Source organism: Castor canadensis, chromosome 14, assembly GCF_047511655.1.
Source record: "Castor canadensis chromosome 14, mCasCan1.hap1v2, whole genome shotgun sequence".
Lineage (NCBI taxonomy): Eukaryota > Metazoa > Chordata > Mammalia > Rodentia > Castoridae > Castor > Castor canadensis.
In genome coordinates this window covers 20,054,071-20,076,410 of record NC_133399.1, presented here as the reverse complement: position 1 = coordinate 20,076,410, position 22,340 = coordinate 20,054,071, and the positions used below count along the sequence as shown (strand labels likewise).

The 22,340-nt window shown below is 39.1% G+C and overlaps 1 protein-coding gene across 3 annotated transcripts; it reads right to left on the bottom strand.

The window, feature by feature from the left end:
• Nucleotides 1-626: 626 nt before the first annotated feature.
• On the bottom strand, nucleotides 627-21,137 carry LOC109674488 (uncharacterized). 3 transcript variants are annotated; one of them, XM_074053921.1, is made up of 5 exons: nucleotides 20,994-21,137; nucleotides 11,654-12,087; nucleotides 9,019-9,145; nucleotides 8,756-8,807; nucleotides 627-8,109 (listed from the first exon to the last, which is right to left on the bottom strand). In XM_074053921.1, the coding sequence occupies exons 3-5, from the start codon at nucleotides 9,050-9,052 to the stop codon at nucleotides 7,104-7,106; spliced, it is 1,092 nt and encodes a 363-aa protein (XP_073910022.1). In that variant the 5' UTR covers nucleotides 9,053-9,145; nucleotides 11,654-12,087; nucleotides 20,994-21,137; the 3' UTR covers nucleotides 627-7,103. The 3 variants fall into 3 exon arrangements, with proteins under 3 accessions (XP_073910022.1, XP_073910023.1, XP_020007028.1); XM_074053922.1 differs by having other exon boundaries at nucleotides 11,654-12,082; XM_020151439.2 differs by lacking the exon at nucleotides 11,654-12,087.
• Nucleotides 21,138-22,340: the final 1,203 nt, after the last annotated feature.

Genomic DNA, 22,340 nt, shown 5'->3' with positions numbered 1-22,340 from the left:
ATTAAAATCTGTTTCCTAGGTTATAGAATTAGCTAAAAGGCAAAAGTACAAGCTTACTGAGTTCTGCTATGGATTCAATAAGGCACTTCAATTTTTTTCACCAGGCCCCTTATCTGAAATTAACTTTTCAGGAGTTAATTCACTCTACCTTATCCATGATTTCTATCACCAGTTTCAATAGAGAGCAGTCTGCCCTTTTATCAGCCTATCAAAGAAATTCTAATTAAAAAAATTTTACAGTGAACTAAAATGGTGGATTTGTTCTTCCTATATCCTTTGTCCAGGCAAGTATATGGGATACCAACTCTTCAACAAAGATTGGGCTCCCCAAATCTACTTTTATTGTTTGCCTAATAACAAACCTACTGTAGCCGAAGGTAAACTATTATTAGCATTATTTAAAAAAAAAAAACCCTCAAGTGGTAAATGTAAAGCCTTCAATATCTTTGAGTGGTCTCAAAATTAATGTAATTGTTTAGTGTGTCATTGGGTGAATTTTCTGTATATCTGTTGTGTTAACTTATTAGATACAAATCTCTGATAGCTATGGCAAGTCTTATTGGAGATGGAAACTGATTCAAAACACATGCCTACAATTGACTCTTGCTTTCGATATCAAGCTGCCCAAAATACAGGCATTTTTTGGGGCAGAAACAATTTGTTTCACTTTGTCATGAGTGTAATTTACATTCAATTCTTTTATAGCTAGATATATTAACAAAAGTGTCTGTTACTTACAGATAAATAGTTTTAAATTACCTTTCTTCGTGGGTCTGTATAGTAAAAATATAAGGGTAATTGGAAAAACAATTTTATTTAAATTTAAAATTCTTATAAAAGTCATTTTAAAATTACAAGTTACAAAGTCAACAATTCAGTAAGTAGGAAGGATATAGAAGGGTATTGAGTATGTATTTTGGGGGAAAAGTTAAAGGGAAAAAGTCAGAGGAGGCTCTTCACAGACAGTTTGGAGACAAGAGGGGAAAGCTTCACAATCCAGATGGAGTTACTTGAGCCAGACCTCAAGAACTTACTAAAGCCAAGAGATTTTAAAGAAGTGATCTTATACAAGCATAGTAGACATCCATGGCCAGGCTCTTTAGGTGGACAAAGAGCACAGTCATCTTGTCAATGTGCAATCTGATCCCACTTTTGATAGCACTCACTGTTTGGTGCCATGAATCCTGCAGGGGAGGGGGCCAGGCAGGGAGTCAGGAACATTGTCCTATCCTGTCTTATACCTGAGAGGTGACTTCATCCTGGCCCATAGTCTCTCTGGGAAGATCCACACCTAAACCTGAGACTTCCCATCTGTGTGGTGATGCAGGTGCTGCCACTAAATCTATGAATTTCCAAGTATTTCCCTAATGCCAGAACCTTCAGAAATAGACATTCACATTCACACATGGTTGCTTTTGGAGTGGAATGGAGACTTATTCCCCACACCCGCACACACACATAGCTGTGACCTTTCTCAGATTGTTTCTCATTTGTTTTATAGGAATGAACATTAAGGTCAGGTGGCCTTAAGAAAGTGGGTCTGATGGCTTGTCAATTTTGGGAAATTAAAATTGAAGTTTTGTATTTGCTGTAGAAAAAAGGAGCAACGGATGCACTTTCAGAATGGACATGATTTGCAGAGCTAAATATCACTTCCCTACCTCCTGTGACTAGATTGAAACAGACCATAACATGTGGTTCTCTGTATCTAGTGTTGTGGTAGTGATACTAGAGTACATTTGCCACTTCCCCTTGAAGTTTTGGTTGTAGAAATTTAAACAGTGATGACTTGGGAAAGTAGATTATTATCCAAGGCAGTACTTGTGGAAAAATTTGAAATTTCAAAATGGAAAATATCTCCCACCAAGGAACCAGTATCAAAAGTTGGAAGGATTCTTCTGAATGTCATTGGGACATCCTAGCATTTTTTTGTAGGTCATACTAACAAACTTGTAGATTCTGCTAAAGCCAGCCCCAAGGACATTTTGGCTTTCAAACTTGACTACTCTCTACAGACAGCCTTTCTTTACTGACACTTTAGTTTTCTAGCCTTTGTTCTTATGGATTTCTGGTGAAGGAAGTTAGTGTTTTTCTGGAGTGCCTCTCTTGCCATCAGTTCAGACACAATGAATGTCCATTTAGTATGGACAATGCATTGTGCATTGTGCATTGTGGAGGCCGGAAGTGTTGATATTAAGTTTCTAATCTTTTTTCTGTGTTTAGTGATGTATCCTTTTTATATCCTTATATGCAGAAATCTAAAGAAGTATGTGACTCAATTTTGGTAATAGTGATGAACATTTATTACCCTCACTGCCCCTTCCCTTCAACAAATTGGAGAGCAGCTGGTCAAAGACTATGACAGCCACAGAGAGACAGCGTGATCACACCTGTGCCCCAGGAGTAAATTTTCACCATAGCTTCCCCATTAACCTCAGTGTAGCTCCCTGGGCAGTCTCTATCCATAGCTGCCTTAAGACAATTGCTACCTTCATGAGTAGCTGAAAGAGGTCTCTGTGAGCCTAAGAATAAGCATTTAAGTGCCCTTTTCATTTTTTATTTCTCTGTTGGTATCCGGATAACTTTGGTGTTAATAAGATATTCAGAGAACAAATGAAATCTATGTCAATGTTAGATGTCTTGTTTCAGTGTGCTGTTATTTCTCTTATGTTAATCAAGTCAGAGAAGTAGTGAGTTAAATCAACTTGACAATAGATTCCTTTTCAACCGAATAAAAGGAAATGTGCAATTCATTCCTATGTCACCAAATTTATACTGAACTCATTTATCATACCACAAACTATTTTTAAGAAATTAATAATTTCAAGTAATGGCACAGATTAGCCTTTCTCCTCATTTCCTCAGGTCTTCTTGACTTCTGAATGCCTTTTAAAATGTTTACACACTCAGTGTAAGAAAATGGATGAAGCATTACCAAAATAATAAGTGCAAAAACCTTTTTAATCCCATTAAAGATTTGCTGGAAAACCCATGTAAAAAGGCACAGACTCAGTTACAGACCAAAAATGAGAGTAGACTCCCCTTCTCTTTCATTGGACAGCAAAAAGGATGGAATTATGGCTGCTGTGGTGAGCCTGTCTTGGCTAAGAAGCAGGAAGTCTCTGATGAGGACTAATGAAGGATTTAGGAAAACTGATGGCTGAGAACCATGGCTTGTCTGTTAAGGAATCACATTCTAGACTAGAGATCTAATACTAACAAATACCTGTGATACAGCAATCTTGCTGACCTGAAACCCCAGGATTCTCAGTCTCAGCCTGACCATCCAAGCTAGTATGTCCTCCAACCCAGCATCGAGGACGTGTTGAAGACATAAAGAAAAGTTATGAGAGGTGTTTTTTTTGCATACTGGGATTTGAACTTGTGGCCTCAGGAACTAATAATCCAGGCTAACTTTAAAACTGTAATCACCCTGATCTCTGCCTCCTGAGTACCTACTGTTAACAGGAAAAAAGGCATGCTGGACTGAAATGTATGCGGAGATAGATGAGGAAACAGAGACGCTAGATTGAAAGAAGCACAGGGATGGCTCAATACCTCAGCACATGAATTTTTGGGGAGAATTCTTTGGAGGCAGATCCCAGCAAGAGAGCAGAAGCCCACAACTGCTTGCAGATTTGAGACAGATATAGACAGTTAGTAGGAGAAGTCCAAGGAAAAAGGAAGTCCCACGGTGAGCTCCCAGGAAGGTCAATGGACAGGAATATCCTCCCTCAGCCCTCTGCCACTCCTGAGATAATGGTGTCTTTCTTTGAGGCTGGGTGGGAAACTTCTAGTAATTGGCTAAAGGTCTGTACCTGTTATTCTTTAGGGATGAGTTTAGAGTTTTCAGTAAGCCAACTGTGATGAGGAAGGGCCCAATCCTCAGGTGGCTGCCCAATACTTACCTTAATAATAAGAATTGCAAGCTTGAACCACCAGCATCTAGCTCACACTATGAGAGTTAATCACACACAGAACAGTTTTCCAGGCATGACCATCCCCATCTGTACAGACCACAATAAAAGCTTGAGTTCTCAGGACACCCAGTGCAATATTCCAATTTAGTCTTCCCACCCTCTTCCTAGAGGTTGGATCTTTGATTTGTTTTTTCATTACATAAACAAACTTGCCCAAATCTCATATCAGATCAGTACGACTACCCTGTGTTCAGTTGCCCAGTTCTTCCCACGTAAAACTCTTGCTTATCCTATTTTCTTTTCTTGATGAATTCTTTTACCCAGATGTGGCATCAAATATCCCTATCACTATCCTTATACGCCCTGTATCTTGTGTAGAAGTGTAACCACATGTGCTGTTTGCTGTTATTCTTCCATATTCCTCTTAGCAGTTTCTGAGGGCATTTTAATTTAGGTACCTTTGTTGTCCTATTTCTTGTGTTTGCCTATCAGAGGTAAGGGGTGATTTGTATGCATAACTAACTGTGTTTACTCTGAGTTGTCCTGATTCTCAGCTATGTTTACAATTCTCTACTTCCAGGCACACATTGTAAAGGATGTAACAAAATCCACTTTACAAAGTACACTAGGTAGAATAAATGCCTTAAGGGATTTGAATTCAGTGGAAAAATAAGGAAATCACCAGACCTTGGCACCAACAGCTCACACCTTAATCCTAGATGGAGAAGGAGCATTATGTCTTGAAGCTGGCTTGGGCAAATACTTTGAGGGACTTTTTCTTAAAAATAGTTAAGCAAAGGTCAGGGCCAGCAAAAACAAACAAACAAACAAGAATGGAAGAAATGAATCCCTTAGTCACAAAAGAAGACCCAAATTGTACTTCTACCAGGATTATGGACTAAAGTTTACACAGGTCTAAACAGCAATAATCTTGAAAAAATAATGAAACAAAGAAAGGGTAAGAGAAAGAAAAGAATACAAAGTGAGCTATCATCTTATATTAATAAGCAATCTTGTAATACTATTAAACATGCCATATAATAATAAAGAAATTAACAAATAGATCTCAGTGGAAAACAAATAAGTCTTCACTGTATTTAAATGTAAAGAGAAAATTGGCTCTTGAGAGAACAGGTATCACACAATGATGGCCAAAACAACAAACATCTAAAAGTGAGAAAAGGACAAGTCCAGTTTCTACTTGAAAAAATGCTTTCTATTCACGTTTATGTATTGGACAATATGCAAATTGCAATGGCAAACAAGAAAGATAAAATCTGAACACTTTCACAAGTATCATTTCACATGTTTCATAACCCAGCATTTGGAAAACAGATGTTGGAACATCCTAAATTCAAAAGTTCTATGATACATATCCAGTTATAGAAGTCCTTCTCAATGTAAAGTCACAATAAAAAAAACATACAAAGGGCTGGCAAAGGGGCTGAAGTGACAGAAAACCTGCCTAGCAAGCATGAGGCCCTGAGACCAAATTCCAGTCCCACAGAAAAGAAATACTCAAGCCACTCCTTCCACCAATTAAGCAAGTATATTGCTGTGGCTGTCATTATAGGCTGGCAGCAGAATAAGAAGCATAAAGACTGTTTCTTGAGAAAAAATTTAGATATACATATCCCACAGATCTCTAAGAATATTTAAGCCAATTGCCAGTGGCTTGGGCCTATAATCCTAGTACATGAGAGTATGACAGGAGGATCATGGTTGGAGGTCAGCCTGTGCAAACAGTTCACAGACCCTAGCACTGACATAACTAGGAGAAAATGGACTGGAGGCTTGGAGGAGAGTTCCTTCCCTGCCAGCAATGAGCCATGAATCAAGTTTTCTCTTCATACCATGTTTAATCATATCTCTGTAGGAAAGCAGGTGACATGGCATGCTTTTGCTAACAAAATTTAAATAAACTGGGCAGTATCATGAGTGCAAGAATGGAGTTCCTTCATGTTGAAAATGGAAGCAGGATAAATAAATGCTTTCCCTCAGCACTTCAATACATATTTTAATTTTGTATGTTTTGAAGGAGCACTGGAATGTGTGAAGACTTAGCTACATTACACAAATATAGAGCGTTGTGCTACCATGTGAATTATGTCACGGGAAAGATTACTGCAAGGTAAAGCCATTCCTACTTTACTTACATTGATAGTGTTTCTGTGTTCATTCATATCACTCCAGTGTGACATCTTACATGTACTTTTTTGGCAATGGGAATGAGAGAAGATATTCCCGTATATATTGCTTCTGTAAGGTTTGTCACACATAGTATTATTTCACTTGTTTCATGGTGAATAGAATCAGTACAGACAGGTTGATTTCTTACTCCTACAGATTTTCTCTCTAGTGTGAGGACTTTCATGTTTGAGATCATGGAAATGAGTGAAGACTTTCCTAATACAATATTCTCCATTTTAATTTTTTATGTTTTGAAGGAGCACTGGAATGTGTGAGGAGTTAGCCACATGACACACATGTATAGCATTGTGCTACAATGTGAATTGTGTCATGTCAAAGATTACTGCAAAAGGTGAAGGCATTTCTACCTTACTTACATTGACAGTGTTTCTGAGTTCATTCATATTGTTCAAGAAGACTGGGATTTGTGAATGTTTTATCATGTTTGACATGACCCTAGTGTTTACTTACATCATGAGTTCTTTCAGGTGCATGAAGGGTACTAGAACTAAGGAAGGTTTTCCACATTGCTTACAACCACTGGGTTTGTCTTGTTTGTGTTCTTTGATGAGTATGATGGATACTGGATAGAGTGTAGGCTTTCTCTCATTCCTTACATTTACTAATGAGTGAGCTCACATTTACTAGTGTCACCGGAAATTGCTCATACCCATAGGTTTTTTTCTCTAGTCTAAGTACCTTTATGTCTTTTAAGGGTAATGGGGCATGTGAACACTTTGGCTACCTTGGTTACACCCATAATGTTTGTCTTCAGTTTGAGTTCTTTCAGGGATCAAAGGTGACCGGAATAAGTGAACACATGCTCACATTGTATTGATCTATAAGGTTTCACTTCTATGTGAGTTCTTCTAAGTGCATGAAGGTGAGTGTGCTGAGTGAAGGCTTTCCCACAGTTTACATTCATAGGGTTTCTCTCCAGTGAGTTCTTTCATGAACACAAGGGGTACCAGAATCATTGTACACTTTCTCACATTACTTACATCCATGGCGTTTCTCTCCAGTGTGAGTTCTTTTATGAATACGAAGGGTACTGAAAAAAGTGTAGGCTTTGCCACATTGCTTACATTCATAGGGTTTCTCTCCAGAGTGACTTCTTTCATGGTATCGAAGGGCACTTGAATCAGTGTAGGCTTTCCCACATTGCTTACATCCATAAGGTTTCTCTCCAGTGTGAATTCTTTCATGTATTCGAAGATAACGGGCTTGAGCAAAGACTTTCCCACATTGTTTACATCCATATGGCTTTTCTCCACTGTGAGTTCTTTCATGATATCGAAGGTTACACAAACGAGTGAAGAATTTCCCACATTTGTTACATCCATATGGTTTCTCTCCAGTGTGAGTTCTTTCATGAATACGAAGGGTACTGGATAAAGTGTAGGCTTTCCCACATTGCTTACATTCATAGGGTTTCTCTCCAGTGTGAGTTCTTTCATGACATCGAAGGGCACTTGGAGCAGTGTAGGCTCTCCCACATTGCTTACATCCATAAGGTTTCTCTCCAGTGTGAATTCTTTCATGTACTCGAAGATAACGGGCCTGAGCAAAGACTTTCCCACATTGTTTACATCCATATGGTTTTTCTCCACTGTGAATTCTTTCATGATCTCGAAGGTTACTCACACGACTGAAGAATTTCCCACATTTGTTACATCCATATAGTTTCTCTCCAGTGTGAGTTCTTTCATTACTATGAAGGGAACTGGAAAAAATGTAGGCTTTATCATACTGCTTACATTCATAGGGTTTCTCTCCAGTGTGAGTTCTTTCATGAATATAAAGGGTACTTGAATCAGCATAGGCTTTCCCACATTCATTGCATCCATAGGGTTTTTCTCCACTGTGAGTTCTTTCATGAGTTTGAAGGTTATTGGCTTGACTATACACCTTGCTTACAATGTTCTCTGGAGTCTGTTGAAGGGATTCTCCACATTGAATACATTGTTTATGTTCATGCAGTCTTGCCAATACTTCAGGGCTGTAAAACAGACAAAGATTACCATTGTTACCCTATTAAAGATTTATGAGGACATGTTATGGTGGTTGATACTGTAAGGATTTATGAACACAAATGTACATATTCTGCAGCAGGGCCTGAAGACAGCTATTACCAAACAGTGGTGTTCACAATGTGTTTCCATCATACTATTTCCATGTTAGGTGTTTGACAACACTGAATGAATTTTGCTACATTCAAATACACTTAAAGAGCTTATTGAGATACCTTGGATAAAAAGCATGTTGGATTGCAAAATAAAAGAATGAATACAAGGACAAAGGTTGAAAAATGTGCCAGTCTATACCAATGCACATAATAATCCCATTGTGATGGAATTTGATACAATATAGTTAAATTAATTGTGCACAGAGTGGGATTATTTTTGTATATTGAGTAACAGGACAGTGTGTTTTGTGACTTCTTAGGAAAAAACATGAAAAATTGCACATATCAGACTTTGAATTTTCTGATTGTGGATCCTTAACTTATTTTTCGAATCTTAGAGAAACTTTTAATTGATTTAAGCAATTTATAAGTAGAAGTTTTAGTCTCATTTTTTTGGTATTCAAACTTCTTGTCAATACCACATCTGATGTTCACGGTTTTCGTTATGAGGAAAAATTACCTCATATTTCTTCTGGGATTCCTGAAGTCCTTTTCAATGTTTTCATTTTCTTCTTTTGTTTGTAAAATACAGACACAGAGAAATTATTAGTATTTAATCCATATGAAAGAAAAAGTTGAGACCTCAGCTATTTTCATGATATAATATGATCATGCATATATATGAACAGTTACTGTCCCTTTTTAAATACCCCATGAGGCAACAACACCAATGAGTCACAACAGTAGTGCACACTTTGATTAAGGTAATGATGCCATATTTACCTATGTAGGACAGGTTTCTATAGGTTTCTAGCATCACTTCTCTGTAGAGCTTCTTTTGGGAAAGATCCAAACAGCTCCATTCTTCAAGGGTGAAGGTCACGGCAACATCCTCAAAGGTCAGAGTCTCCTAATATGTCACATGCACATTCGTGAGAAGAATTGTGAGTGTCAAGGAGTGGAAACAGACAATCCCTGTGTAAAATATTCACATGCTGATGTGGTCTCCACATATTCAATGCATTTTATTTTTATCACTGTCATTCTCCATCTATATTCACAAGCACTCCATACTAATTCTGACATATCTCTGGACCTATTTGCTAAATTCAAAGCAGAACATGGTCACAAAAACACATGTTATACACTGAGATTGAAGCAATCAACTAATAAATTCCTTCCTCTTATTTCCCATTGGAGTAATATCAGGGGCAAATAGAATAATGTTTTCACTACATGAGGAAAAGTTTTATGTCTATTGGCACTGCATAACTGCTAATGAGATGAACCTCACTAAACCAAATATAAAGTGTAAAAAGGGGAGAGTGTCCTGAAGAAATTTATTCCAATAATATCCTATTGTATATATACTATTTATGATTACTTGCACATTTCTGCAAGGTTCACCACAGGGAGTCTGTAGTAAGAAAACCCACAATGCATTCATGGTTATAAATAGGAAGCTGGTGTGACAAACAGTATTTATTATCTCTTTCCAAAACAATTTTTTAATTCTTTTGGGAATTGAGCACCACCTTGGTGACTGTATCAAGAGAGAACGTTGGGAAACTTCTACCTGGTTTAGAACAAACCAACCCAAATTTATAGCTAAGTAAGACTCATGAAGGATCATTCACATAGTTACAATTTTTGCTTTAGCAAGCAAAAACAATGTAGAAAGAAAAAAATGCAGCATGCATGCCTTCAAATAGATTTCAACTAGCTGTATACAATTTTGCAATTTCTAAAATACACCTTAAAACTCATAAACAAAACTACTTTTAAAGTGTAATAATTCTCATAAATTGCAAACAGGAATTAAAAATAATTGGAATAAGAAAGTGATCACTTGAACCACATGTGCAGGTCTATCTTGTAATTCCACCAGAAGGACCACAAGTTAAACATTGAAGTGATCTACATAACAAGAACCACTGCCAATAAAGGAATAATAATAATGAAGAAGAATGGGAGAGAGCAAGGGAAAGAACACAAAGTGTCCTATTGTGTAAAATTAATAAACAATGTTCAAATTGCATTATCAAGAACACTGTACTATAACAAAGATTAACAAACAGGCCTCAGAGGAAAGGGCACCAGTCTTCCCTTGACTTTAAAGTAAGAGAAAATTGATTCATGACAGAAGACACATCACACAATGGTGGCTGAGAGCACAAAATCTGGAACCCAGTTTCTCCTTGAAAACACAAATTGTATTCTCCAATGCCATGGACAATGATCCAATTCATTAGAAATAGGAAAGATAAAATCTGAATATTTTTGAAGCTATGGTGTCACATACGTGTCATTCCCAGCATTTACAAAACTAAGGTAGGACTAGCATATGTTCAGTGTGATCCTGGCATGCATCTCTAGTTCAAGAGCTATGTATGAAGTCTCTGTGTGAAAATAACACAAAAAGAAGAGCATTTGGAAATTCACTACCCAAGGAACATACAAAATTCATGTGGAATGTTAATGTATGAGAGTGGCAAAAGAAAAACAATGAGAATAAATACCTGCAATGTAAGCAAAATAAAAGGATTAGTGTACTGCATACACTAATGAATGAGAGCATGGTTGAAAAATGTACATGTGTTTTCAACATAAGACACCATGTATGAATCAAGATCTATGTCCCACATTTAGGAATTAGCTGAGTAAAATAAGTGTTCAAAATCCAAATACATAAGACAAGTGTAATGCTTGAATGGACTGGTAATTGATGCAACCTCCACCAACATTTCTTCAACTCTAGTTATGAAATAGAGTCCTGAGATTGTTTCTGACACCATGGGACATATTATGAATGATAATCAGAACTATGTTTCACATCCTGGAGAAGACATCCAGAAAAGACTCCAAAACCATGACCACTGTGACAAAAGTGAAAATAGTGTAGTTCAATATCACATGAAATTGAGTTTGTGAAATACACTCAAAGACAACACCCAGAAGGCTTCTAGATGGAATAGGTCTAACATTTTTCCTAATTCTGAAGGGTCAAAAATAGAAGAAGACTGCTTAGTAGACAAGATGGAAAAAGTAGGGAAAGAATTAAGGTGGTATCCACCTACTGTAGCAATCTAGATACCTCGTGTGCATGTATGTGTCCTTTTACTACCATCTCCTCATGAGAAAATTCTATGCTTCTACACTTATGTTTCTCAGACAGAACATCTCAATTCAGTCCCTTGAAGTTTCTACTAAAAGAATGTAAAATGCAAAAATTCATTCTCTATGAGACAATCAAAATGTAGCTATCATTGACTCTGACTCTCACAGATATTCTTCATGTGTTCATAGGGAAATGTAAATCCAGAATAAAGTCATCAAAGTCAAAACATTGAAGAGAAAATGGTCCCATGACAGCCACAGTTATACCTTTAAAAAGTAAAGAACACCCACCAGCATTTACCTGTGGCTCACTTGACTTCAAGTACTATGCGACTTCATACTGGCAACACACATTCTCAGGGAAAACCAGGCTTTGTTGAGTTCTGGTTGGTTGGTAATGAATTCTGTAACACTTGTATCCAGTTGGCTGATGAACATGTTGAATTATCTATCATCATTTTCTGCATTTTTCTCCTTTTTTTGGTTGGGTAAGGTTTTGAATTCAGGGTTTTAGGTTTGCAAAGCAGATTCTCTACCACTTGAGCTACACTTCCAGTCTTTTTGCTCTGGATATTTTTGAAGATGGGAAGCTCACGAAATATTTGTACTTCAGCAAAAACATTGAAATATGAAAATAAGAGAATCCTTGAGAAAAGACATGAATAGCATGGTGGGAGGTCAGTTTGTCAGCATGAGCGAGACCATAGGTTTCCACAAGAACTGGAAAAAACTAAACTAAATAAAATGATACAAACAAAAAATGAATGAATAAAACAAATTCAAGTGTTAATTAAACATATAAAAATAGGATTGCCTGTATTATTTTTATTGGTTTCTTCCTACTGTTATCTTCCTATTTTAAACCAACTAAACAATAACTTTCCAAAAAATGGCTATTTAATTTGCAAAGTAAAAGATGATTATAATACATGATACACAAGGAAGAATTTGTTGGACCCTGGTACCTCATACTTGTCATCCTAACTACTTGGGAGGCTAAAGTCAGTAGGATCATGGCTTGAGGTCACCCTGTTCATCTGGGATCATATCATGTATCACCTCACTAGCAAATATTCAGGAACCACTTAAAGGGGCAAAGGATAACAACCAAAGTTGTTCCAATTGTTCAAGATATTCTCAGGGTTTTAGTAATTCTATGCCAGAACTTGTGATGAAGAGCAAACACAGTTTTTTTTTAAGTATGTCACCCCAAAAAAATAACCTCTCAAGTGAGTAACTCCTTTCTTTCAGCTGGAGATCCTAAAGGTCTCTGACTTTCCAAAGGTCCATCACAACTTCCAAAATTGTCACAAATTCTTTGAATGAAAATGCAAACTGAAAATATACCCAAGCAAAATAATACTGATAACACTAGTGGTTAAGACCATCACACCACCATCCTTCAGGTTCCCATTATACCTAGATGCCCAACAAGGGAACGACACATATTTGATCCTTCCATGTCCCACCTGAAATTCATCATCTTACTTGGTCAGCTGAAAAACAACCCTAACTATACAAACTACCCTAATGAAATTCTCTGCTCTTTCCAGTCAGTCTCCGATCACCCTCAGCCTGAGCCACTACACCAACCCATCCTTCAACATCACAGGAAACACAGTCTAAAGGTAAGAATCTCTGGTCCAGGAGCTAATTTGGGCCTCTCTTTTAACCATAACCTCTCAAGTTCATTTTTACTACTTTTTGCTCCTCTTTACTACTCTTGAAAAAACAGTCCTTTGCCTGGCCTTGAGGCACCTGCACACTCTGTAGTTGGGGTTGTCCTGCCACTGAACCTCTAAGTTAATGGTTTGCCTCAAACTTCAATTCAGTTTTGAAATGGTGTCTAGGCACATGCCACAGAGAACATCAATTGTGCTCATAAACCTTTGATAAGTTTCCAATCTCAACGCACTCAATCAAAACTCAACTGCAAGTGCACCACCACTGCAGTGAGTTGTGAAATGTGAGCTCTCTGTAAATTTAGGGATTTACTAGAACCCTAAATAGCACATGTATAGGATCAGGTTATGCATTCAAGACCCTTCTTCCACATTTTTATATAACTCAGGACCATCAATTTTATTCTGAGAAGTTTGGAAGGAGCAGGGACACCAAGGATCACAGCTTCAGCTGCAGGGAAGCTACCATCACATCAACTGGGGAGAGAATCAAGGGATCCAGGATGGGTCAGGTTACTCAGAGTTACAGGACAGGATAACAGGGTCCTGCTCATTTTTGCCAACCCACACACAATAGATAGGATGGAGGGCCACAAGGCACCGCAGGCAACTCAGGGCCCAGACTCCAGCATTGTGCTGGAAAGGCCGAGGTCTCTCACCACTGCTTCAAGCAAGTCCAACTTCCTCATCCTCCTAAGACTGGAAACACTGGTCACAAACACTACTTCTACCTGCTATGGTGACTTGGGTTCTTCCCTCCAACCTAGCTGAGCTCACATATGACAGGGGAGTGAGATTGATTCCCACAGTCTCCATATCAGAAGAATTCTCAGTGATTCAGAAAATGATGGGAACCATAAAGTCATTTTCCAAAAATTAGGTGGTGATACCTCATCCCACTGGATTCTGGTAGGACAATCTAGACAGTTCTTTCCCTCCAAAGACAGTTCTTTTCATTTTTTTAATGAACCAAGGCCTTGTCATGTTAGATTTGTGTGACAGGAGAAGTGATACCCCATGTGGTATAGAGCCTGGACCAGTAACAGGTTGTAGGCACAGCTCTTAGCAGACCAGGCCTCCTCCTTGGACCTTATGGTACACAGTGTGGGGATGCACTGTACTGAAGCAGAACGTGCATCTGGCTTTTACAGAACAACTCTATTTCTTTCACATGGAAATGGAGTCAGGAGTCTGCTGAGAATATTCCAAATTCAGCATCTAAGTATATAGCTTCTGATTTCACAGAAGAATCAATTTGTGGGACAGGGAAAGGGAGACTTCAATAGAATAGGACAAAGGCCTGGTGTCACACTGTGTTGGTATCCATCACTTGTCTTTAAGGACAAGGATTTTTCACACCTGTTCCCTCAAGCAATCCATTGTCACCCAAGTAAGTAGAACAAACTGGGTTCTAGTGGCTCCCAACTGTAATCCTAGTTACTCAGGAGGCAGAGATCAGGAGGATCATGGTTTGAAAACAGACCAGGCAAATTTTCTGTGAGACCATAACTTGAAAAAAAAAGAAAACAACCTTCACAAAAAAGGGATGGCAGAGTGACTTGGAGTACATCCTTAATTCAAGCCCCAGTTCTGCAAAAAGTAAAAAAAAAAAAAAATACAAGAAAGAACATACCAACAAGTGAGCTCAAATATTAAGTAGAAGAGAAGCTGTAGCTATCCCACCAATTCCATACATTCAAAAAAAACACTTAAGGTAATAAAAACCTGTGTTCTAGCAGACGGAACCAAATGTATCACATTTTCCCACTGTATTTCACAGGCCTTCTCAACTGCCACGTGGTACATTCTGACAAGATCAACTTCTTTAATGAAAAAGCAAACAAGTTGCTGGTGCAGAGGCTCAAGTGGTACAGCAAGTGTGAGACAGTTCAAACCACAGTACCACAAAAAAAGAAAATACAGTTGAAATATTATCAAGGCAAACTAAACTTAGAAATCAATCATGATTAAAATAACACCATCTTTTGTGTTCCCATTACATTTACATGTCTTTCCTCAGGAAACCTAAAACACAGTGAGACTCACACTTTAGAAATTCCCACTTTTTGCCTCAAAAACTTTCCCTTAATTGTTCAGAAGAAACAAAATAGCTAATAAGCAAACTTTCCTGAAGGTTGTCTCCTTTTTATACTCCTTAATTCTATGACCCACCCTCAACCTGAGGCAACACAACAACCCCTTTTTATGGTCACCTGAAGACAATTATCAGCTCAGGGGAAAGGATATCTTGTCAAGGAGCTGATGGCTCCCCCTTTGTTATCCTTCCTCTCCCAGAGTCATCCACAACAGTATACCCTCTCTAGAAAGCACAGCCCTGCTCTACCTCACCCTTGAGACCCTGCAGACCTCTGAGTTGGTGCTGCCCTGTTACTGCTACTTCACTATGATTAGTCCCTGTCTCCACCTGAAATTAAAGTTTGAACATACTACCTAGACAGCTCCAATTATGTCAGAGATTGCAAAAACTTCAAACCTTCAACACCTTCCCAGCCTTTTCCCTTTGTCATGAACCCCACATGCACATGCATAGTCTTTGCCTTGAGCTGGTGAAATCAAAGACATCTTCAGGTTAGGATTTTATGACAGCCCTAAGAAGACTGGGCTGTGGATCTGGCTCTAGTCTGAGATCAGCTTCTAAACACTTAGCTAATTCTAGGCAATCACCAAGGCCACAAGGACAATGGAGGAAGCCAAAACCTCCCACCCACTGAAGGCTGGGGACACCTAGAGCTCAGGTGATGAGGAGTCCTAACAGGGCTCTGGGTGAGGGCTATGTCGCTGCACATAGAGGAGAGGATGGCAGAGTGTGCCCATTTGAACAGTCCCACCCCAGGGTAGAGAATACAAAATTTCACAAGCAGTCAGGCCACAAAATGCAGTGATGTACTTGGGAGGACCAGGTCTGTACCAACCTTTGCATGCCATTTTTAATGTTCTCATCCTCCTAGGGTCTGGGATGTCAGTTACAAACACCATTTCAGACTTCTTTGGTGAATGAAGTTCTGCTCACTCAACTGGGACCAGGTGCAAGTCACAGTAGGAGAGAGACTAAATTACATAGAATTGCTCTCAGTATCACAATGTGATCCAGAAAATGTCCATAGACCAGAAGGCATTTCCTGTATTAATCAGAGGGTCCTACTTACACCAGACTGTGATTTGCCAGTTCTCAAGCACTTCTCACTGGCTAGTGATCCAGAACCCACCCCTTGAGATCTGAGTAACAGAAGAAGTAATCCCCTAGCAGGGAGGGGGCATAAACCAAATAATAGAATCCAGAAACAGCCCTCGGCAGTTCAGGCCTCCTCCCTGGTGACTACCCACTCAGGCCTGGGCATTCATTGAAGTTAAGCAGAGTCTGCTTTTCAGAATGGACCTTTCTTCAATGGGGAAATGGAGTCCTGAATAAGGTGAGAGAATTTCACACTCATTTTCCCATGGGGACACCCTGTGATCTCAGAAAAGCTGTGGTTCTAGGCCAGGCCAGAATAATGGAAAATCTTTGCATGAAGATAGTATCATATCCACTCTTCACACATAAGGAAGAACAAATGACAACAAATATGAAGAAACAGGAAAATGTAGATCTTCAGTCAAAAAGCATTGTAGGCATTCCTCAGACTGCTTTTCCTAAAAAGCATGGTCTCCATACTCAGTCCACGAATCAAGTAAAAGCAAGAAAAAACATGGCACCTCTCCATTTTCAATCAGTCTTTTCTCTGTGCCATTCTCTGCACTCACCTTGCAATACCCTTGGAATCTAGGAAGGAGAAGATAGATATTTTCTTCGTGACCTGAAGCCAAATCTACCCCCAACAGTAGACCCTCCTTTGGATGGATCATCCTCTGGAAACAACTCCAGAACCTCTCCCATATCAACAGCTGAGTTATAACAACTACACCACACCTTTGACTGGAACTGTTTAACTGTGCATATGTTTCTCCCTGCCCCGAGTTCTTTGCCTATTTCAATCTATATCTGATGTCTGTACCCTGCAGATGGTAAACGTGACCTGAGTACTTACAATGCCTCATCCCACACCATATCCTAGTTGTGAAGTAATACTCTTTCCCTGCCTTCACCATGCTTCTTTCTTTGAAATTGAAGGGTAATTAGCTGGACCTATAATGTGCAAAAGGAGCTTGTGCCCTTGGTCCAAAATTCTGTCTTCAGAATAAGAAATTAGCTGCTGAAAAATCTCAGGCAGGGGACTCATTTCACAAAGCCTTTTCTTGGAACTGCTTAAAGTAGAATCAAAGGATTGTAGGAAAGCATGCAGAAGAAACAGCAAAGTGGAAATACTATATACAAAGAAGATAATATCAGTGCAGACTTAGAAATCATCAAAGGATTACACAGAGAGCATGAAGATGGATATACAAGTTCAATGAAACCATCATTAGAGGTGCTTAATGGTGGACTAGAGGAAGAAGAACAAAGAGTCAGCATGAAAATGATTGAAATGATGCAGCTGGAAGAGAAAGAGAACACTTCTAAATTCACAAAATGTATCACAGGTATCTGAATTTTGTAAATTGTGGAAAGATCTCTAGAAAGAAACAAAAACATATCAGCTAAGAACTTGGATCACATAAAGAAAAAGTGTTAAAAATTAGAAATGAACAAAAATTCTTTACTTTCTTCCTTACTACTGGTAGTCAAGGACAACCTTTGCCAAGAGTCAAAGTGAATTGTGGACTAGGTGATCATCCCTTATAATATGATCAATCAGTAAGAACAATTGCATATGGGTTGAAGTATAATAGTGGGGAACATACCAATATATCTGCCCTGTCCATGAAGCACCACATCTTTATTAAAATGCATTTAACTTACTTGGAAAAGGATTTTATGTTTTGGAAATTACTAACAATATATTTTAAAAGTACTTTGTATTATAAAGGGGGATAGAAAATAATGATAATATAATTAATAAATTACTGCATCTGTGATACTGGCTCAAGTGGTGTAGTGCTTGCCTTAGCAATCACAAGACCCTGAGTAATAAATAAGTAAATAAATAGGTAAATAAAGGACTTCAGCAAGATTGTACTACACCAGCTAAATGCAAAGCACACCATTTTGCTGAATTTATCATAACCATCTGAACATCACACTATAGGAGAATACTGTTTACACAGAATGAAGGAACAGTAAAAAAAAAATGACATGCAGAGAGGTAGGGTGAGAAGGTGACGATAGTAACACAAAATATCAAGTATAAAAATTGCTCAAAACCAAAAGTTATCAGTATAGTACAAAAACAGCACACAAGGAAGGTGTTTAATGCTAAATGGACAAGTGGAATAAATTAGAACATCCATATATCTTCAAATCACAGAATAAGCAAACAACCATAAAAAGTTAGATAAAATCATACATTCTCAAACTTCATAGTAAATTTAATATATCCATACTCTACAGAGCACCAATACCACAACTCCCACCCTAAAATAGTATTCTGCTAACTTGGTATAACACTAGGGCAATGTTACATAATTAAAATGAGCAAAATCTTTTAGTGAACCTCACCATGAGGGATATAGTTTATGGGCTTGATTTTTTGTGAAAGATCTATTGCTCCAGAAACTGTTGTCACGTACCCACTTTGAGCTGAGGGAAATACTCAGAGTCATCTAACATCCTGTGACCTTACTGAACTATCTTAATCTTTGTCAATGTACATTAACTTCTATTAAATGCCATGTTTATTTTTAGAAACCTTCTGATTGCTTGCAGCATTTTAGTTTTGCTTAGTATATTCACATGGTGTATGCCTAACTGCTACCTATGAACTCTATTTAATATGTACCCTTTCCTTCATTGCTCCAAAGACCCCAAATATCATGACTTGTGTTGAATTTCTTTGCCATCACTTCTCATAACAAATACGTGGTGTTACCAACACCAACCAACTTTCAAATACCAACTAATTTCCGTTCAGTTCAAATCTGACACCTTCCAGAATTAGCACAGTCCCTCCAACTTCTGGGCAGTGTGCAACAGTCAACAAGCCATTACACTTGTTTGCTAAGTCTGTTCAAGCCAGTCACTTTCCTAATGTTATAAAGATGTACCACCCTGAGACCCATCATTAGAATAAATGCAAACATTGCCTCAATGGAGCTTAGGAAAACAACCAAATACACTCCTATTGCCTCAGAAATTTTAAGAATTTCAGAATCACTGTGCTAGAAATTGATGCAAGAACCCATACTTTTAATTTATACTACACACTCACATCCCCTTCCAAATACACCAACTTCTTGCCACATCAAGAAAAATATGAAGGTGTCTTTCTCTGAGCCAGGGCCTCCAAGACGTATCATCATTGGCACAAATTACACTGTCTAACCAATTATTTCAACAGAAAATGAAAGTAGTACAAAGATATTCTGAATGTTGTAACCCTCATAAATAGTTGCAATTAAACCACACTTCCATTCATTTCCACAGTAGCAAAGGAGCACAGAAGCAACCATCTAACCATTACCCCCTTTGTAAACTCAGACACTCCTCCACACACTTTCCAAATGTCCTGTTTTTGCATCAAAAATGATTATGAAGTAATCATCACAAATATCTTTAAAATGATTTGTAAATAGTAGTAAGGAGATTTCACAAATCTCAGCCTGAGTCACCAAATAAATCATACTTTAGAGTTGCCATAAGATCAGGAAGAACCCAGGTCCCTGTGCTTCACACCTGTAACCCTAGCTTCTCAGGAAAGAGTGAGATCGGGTTTGTCTTTGTTCAAAGCCTGTGCTAGCAAAAATTTCTTGAGACTCTAATCTTGTAAAAACTCATCACCTAAAAGGGCTAGTGGGGTCACTCAAGAGGTAAGAGCACATGTCTAGCACGCATGAGGACCTGAGTTCAAATCCCAGTGTAGTCAGAAAAACAAAAAAAGACCATGAAAAGCCTAGCACTGGTAGCTCCTTTCTGTAAACCTAGTTCCCAGTGAGACTGACAACAGAATCAGTCAAACTCTGCTTAGAAAATCTGTTCACCAGACCTCATTTCCAAAATAACCACAGCAAAATAGACAGGAGGTATGGTTCAAGCGGTAGACCTCCACTTGTAAATACAAAACTGTGATATCAAATATCAGTCTCCCAAAAAAAAACAAAAAAGGCACAAAATCAAGATGATCACAGGAGAAAACTGATTTTGCCAATCTCCATGTCTGTCTACTACTAATTTATTACTTCTCCTGTGTTCTCCTCTCTTAGAGAGCAAACTGTCTTTCTGCCTTGAGATGTCTACATTCCTTATTTTTGGGGCTTTCCACCTAGAATAATTCTCTTAAAGTCAGGGTCTAAATTAACCAGCATTTCATTATAAAACAATATTCTAAAAACAACCTGAGGACAACGAACAGTTAAGTCAGGAAGGGTAAAAAGTTTCCCCTCCACTCTGAAGGCAACCAGCGTGCACATGTGGATTCCCATTTCCAATGAATCTGGCAACGTACAGGATTTGTGGAAATTTAGGGACTTTTTCGCATCACTAATAAGTACTGCATTTAGGGGACAGGGCATAGAGTTTAGCCCATACTTCTCCTGAAGCTGAAGGATTCAAGGGGAAGCAAGGTCCCAGTAAAGAGTTATGGAGACACTGCACAAAGCGCCCTATCCCAGCAAAAACTCTGGAAGTGCTGGGGAGGCTCCGCGGCCACCTCAGTCTGCTGGACATGGAATTGCTAACAGAGTCTCCCACCAGGGCAGTGGTCTGGGAGCAAGTCACCTCACAGGGACACAGGACGGGATTCAAGTCTTTAGTCCAGCGGCACCTTCCAGGCGGCAGCGGACCTAAGACCCCAACCATGTGATCAAGGCGCAGTCTCCAGAACAGACAGGGCCCACTAAAAACCACCGCAGCTTCGGGATCCAACAGTCCCGCCACCCAGCACTGCGGATGCCCAGCCGCCCTCTCACCATTTCCCGCCTCCGACGCGTCCAGGTGACCTCCCTATGGTCCTGCAGTCAGAAGAGTTCACACAGCTGCTGGAGCTGCGCAGCCTGCACAATGTCCCCCCAGCAGGCGCATGGCAAATATGGCGACAATGAGGAAGGCAAGGTGAATCGCCCAACACTGCCGCTCCTCATTGGATGGCTGGTGCCTACGATTAAACAGCCGCTCTGATTGGCTAAGGGACGAAGCGCCCACCCACCAAGTCCTTGAGTGACGGGGAGGTGGAGTGGGGAGGAGGTGCTAAACTGGTGACTTGCAAATGACACTCCAGCTGTCCTTGGCAATCAGGCTTCCTCTGTTGGAGATATATTTTAGTTTATGGGTTAATTACATTCAGCAGAACTTGTCCTGACCCTGAGGACACAGCACCTGCCTCACAAATTACACTGTCTAACCAATTATTTCAACAGAAAATGAAAGTAGTACAAAGATATACTCTGAATGTTGTAACTCTCATAAATAGCTGCAATTAAACCACACTTCCATTCATTTCCACAGTAGCAAAGGAGCACAGAAGCTACATTCTAACCATTACCCCCTTTGTAAACTCAGACACTCCTCCACACACTTTCCAAATGTCCTGTTTTTGCATCAAAAATGATTATGAAGTAATCATCACAAATATCTTTAAAATGATTTGTAAATAGTAGTAAGGAGATTTCACGAATCTCAGCCTGAGTCACCAAATAAATCATACTTTAGAGTCGCCATAAGATCAGGAAGAACCCAGGTCCCTGTGCTTCACACCTGTAACCCTAGCTTCTCAGGAGAGAGATCAGGTTTGTCTTTGTTCAAAGCCTGTGCTAGCAAAAATTTCTTGAGACTCTATCTTGTAAAAACTCGTCACCTAAAAGGGCTAGTGGGGTCACTCAAGAGGTAAGAGCACATGCCTAGCAAGCATGAGAACCTGAGTTCAAATTCCAGTGTAGTCAGGAAAAAAAAAGACCATGAAAAGCCTAGCACTGGTAGGTCCTTTCTGTACACCTAGTTCCCAGTGAGACTGACAACAGAATGACAGTCAAACTCTGCTTAGAAAAATTGTTCACCAGGTGGGAGAGGGAGAGAGGGAGAGAGCCAAGAGAAAGAGAAAGAGAGAGAGAGAGAGAGAGAGAAGGGCAGGTGCTTAAATACCCCTCAGTGAGTCTCAGCATGATCTGATTGGTTAGGATCTTATGGTTCATGCTGATTGGAGGTTGGGGCAGAAGGAGGATTCAAGCTAGACTTGAGGCAGGACTGTGACCCTGGGAGGCAGGACCGTGACCCTGGAAAACAGAAGCTTAAGGGTACAGGAAGAACTGAAACCTATGGGC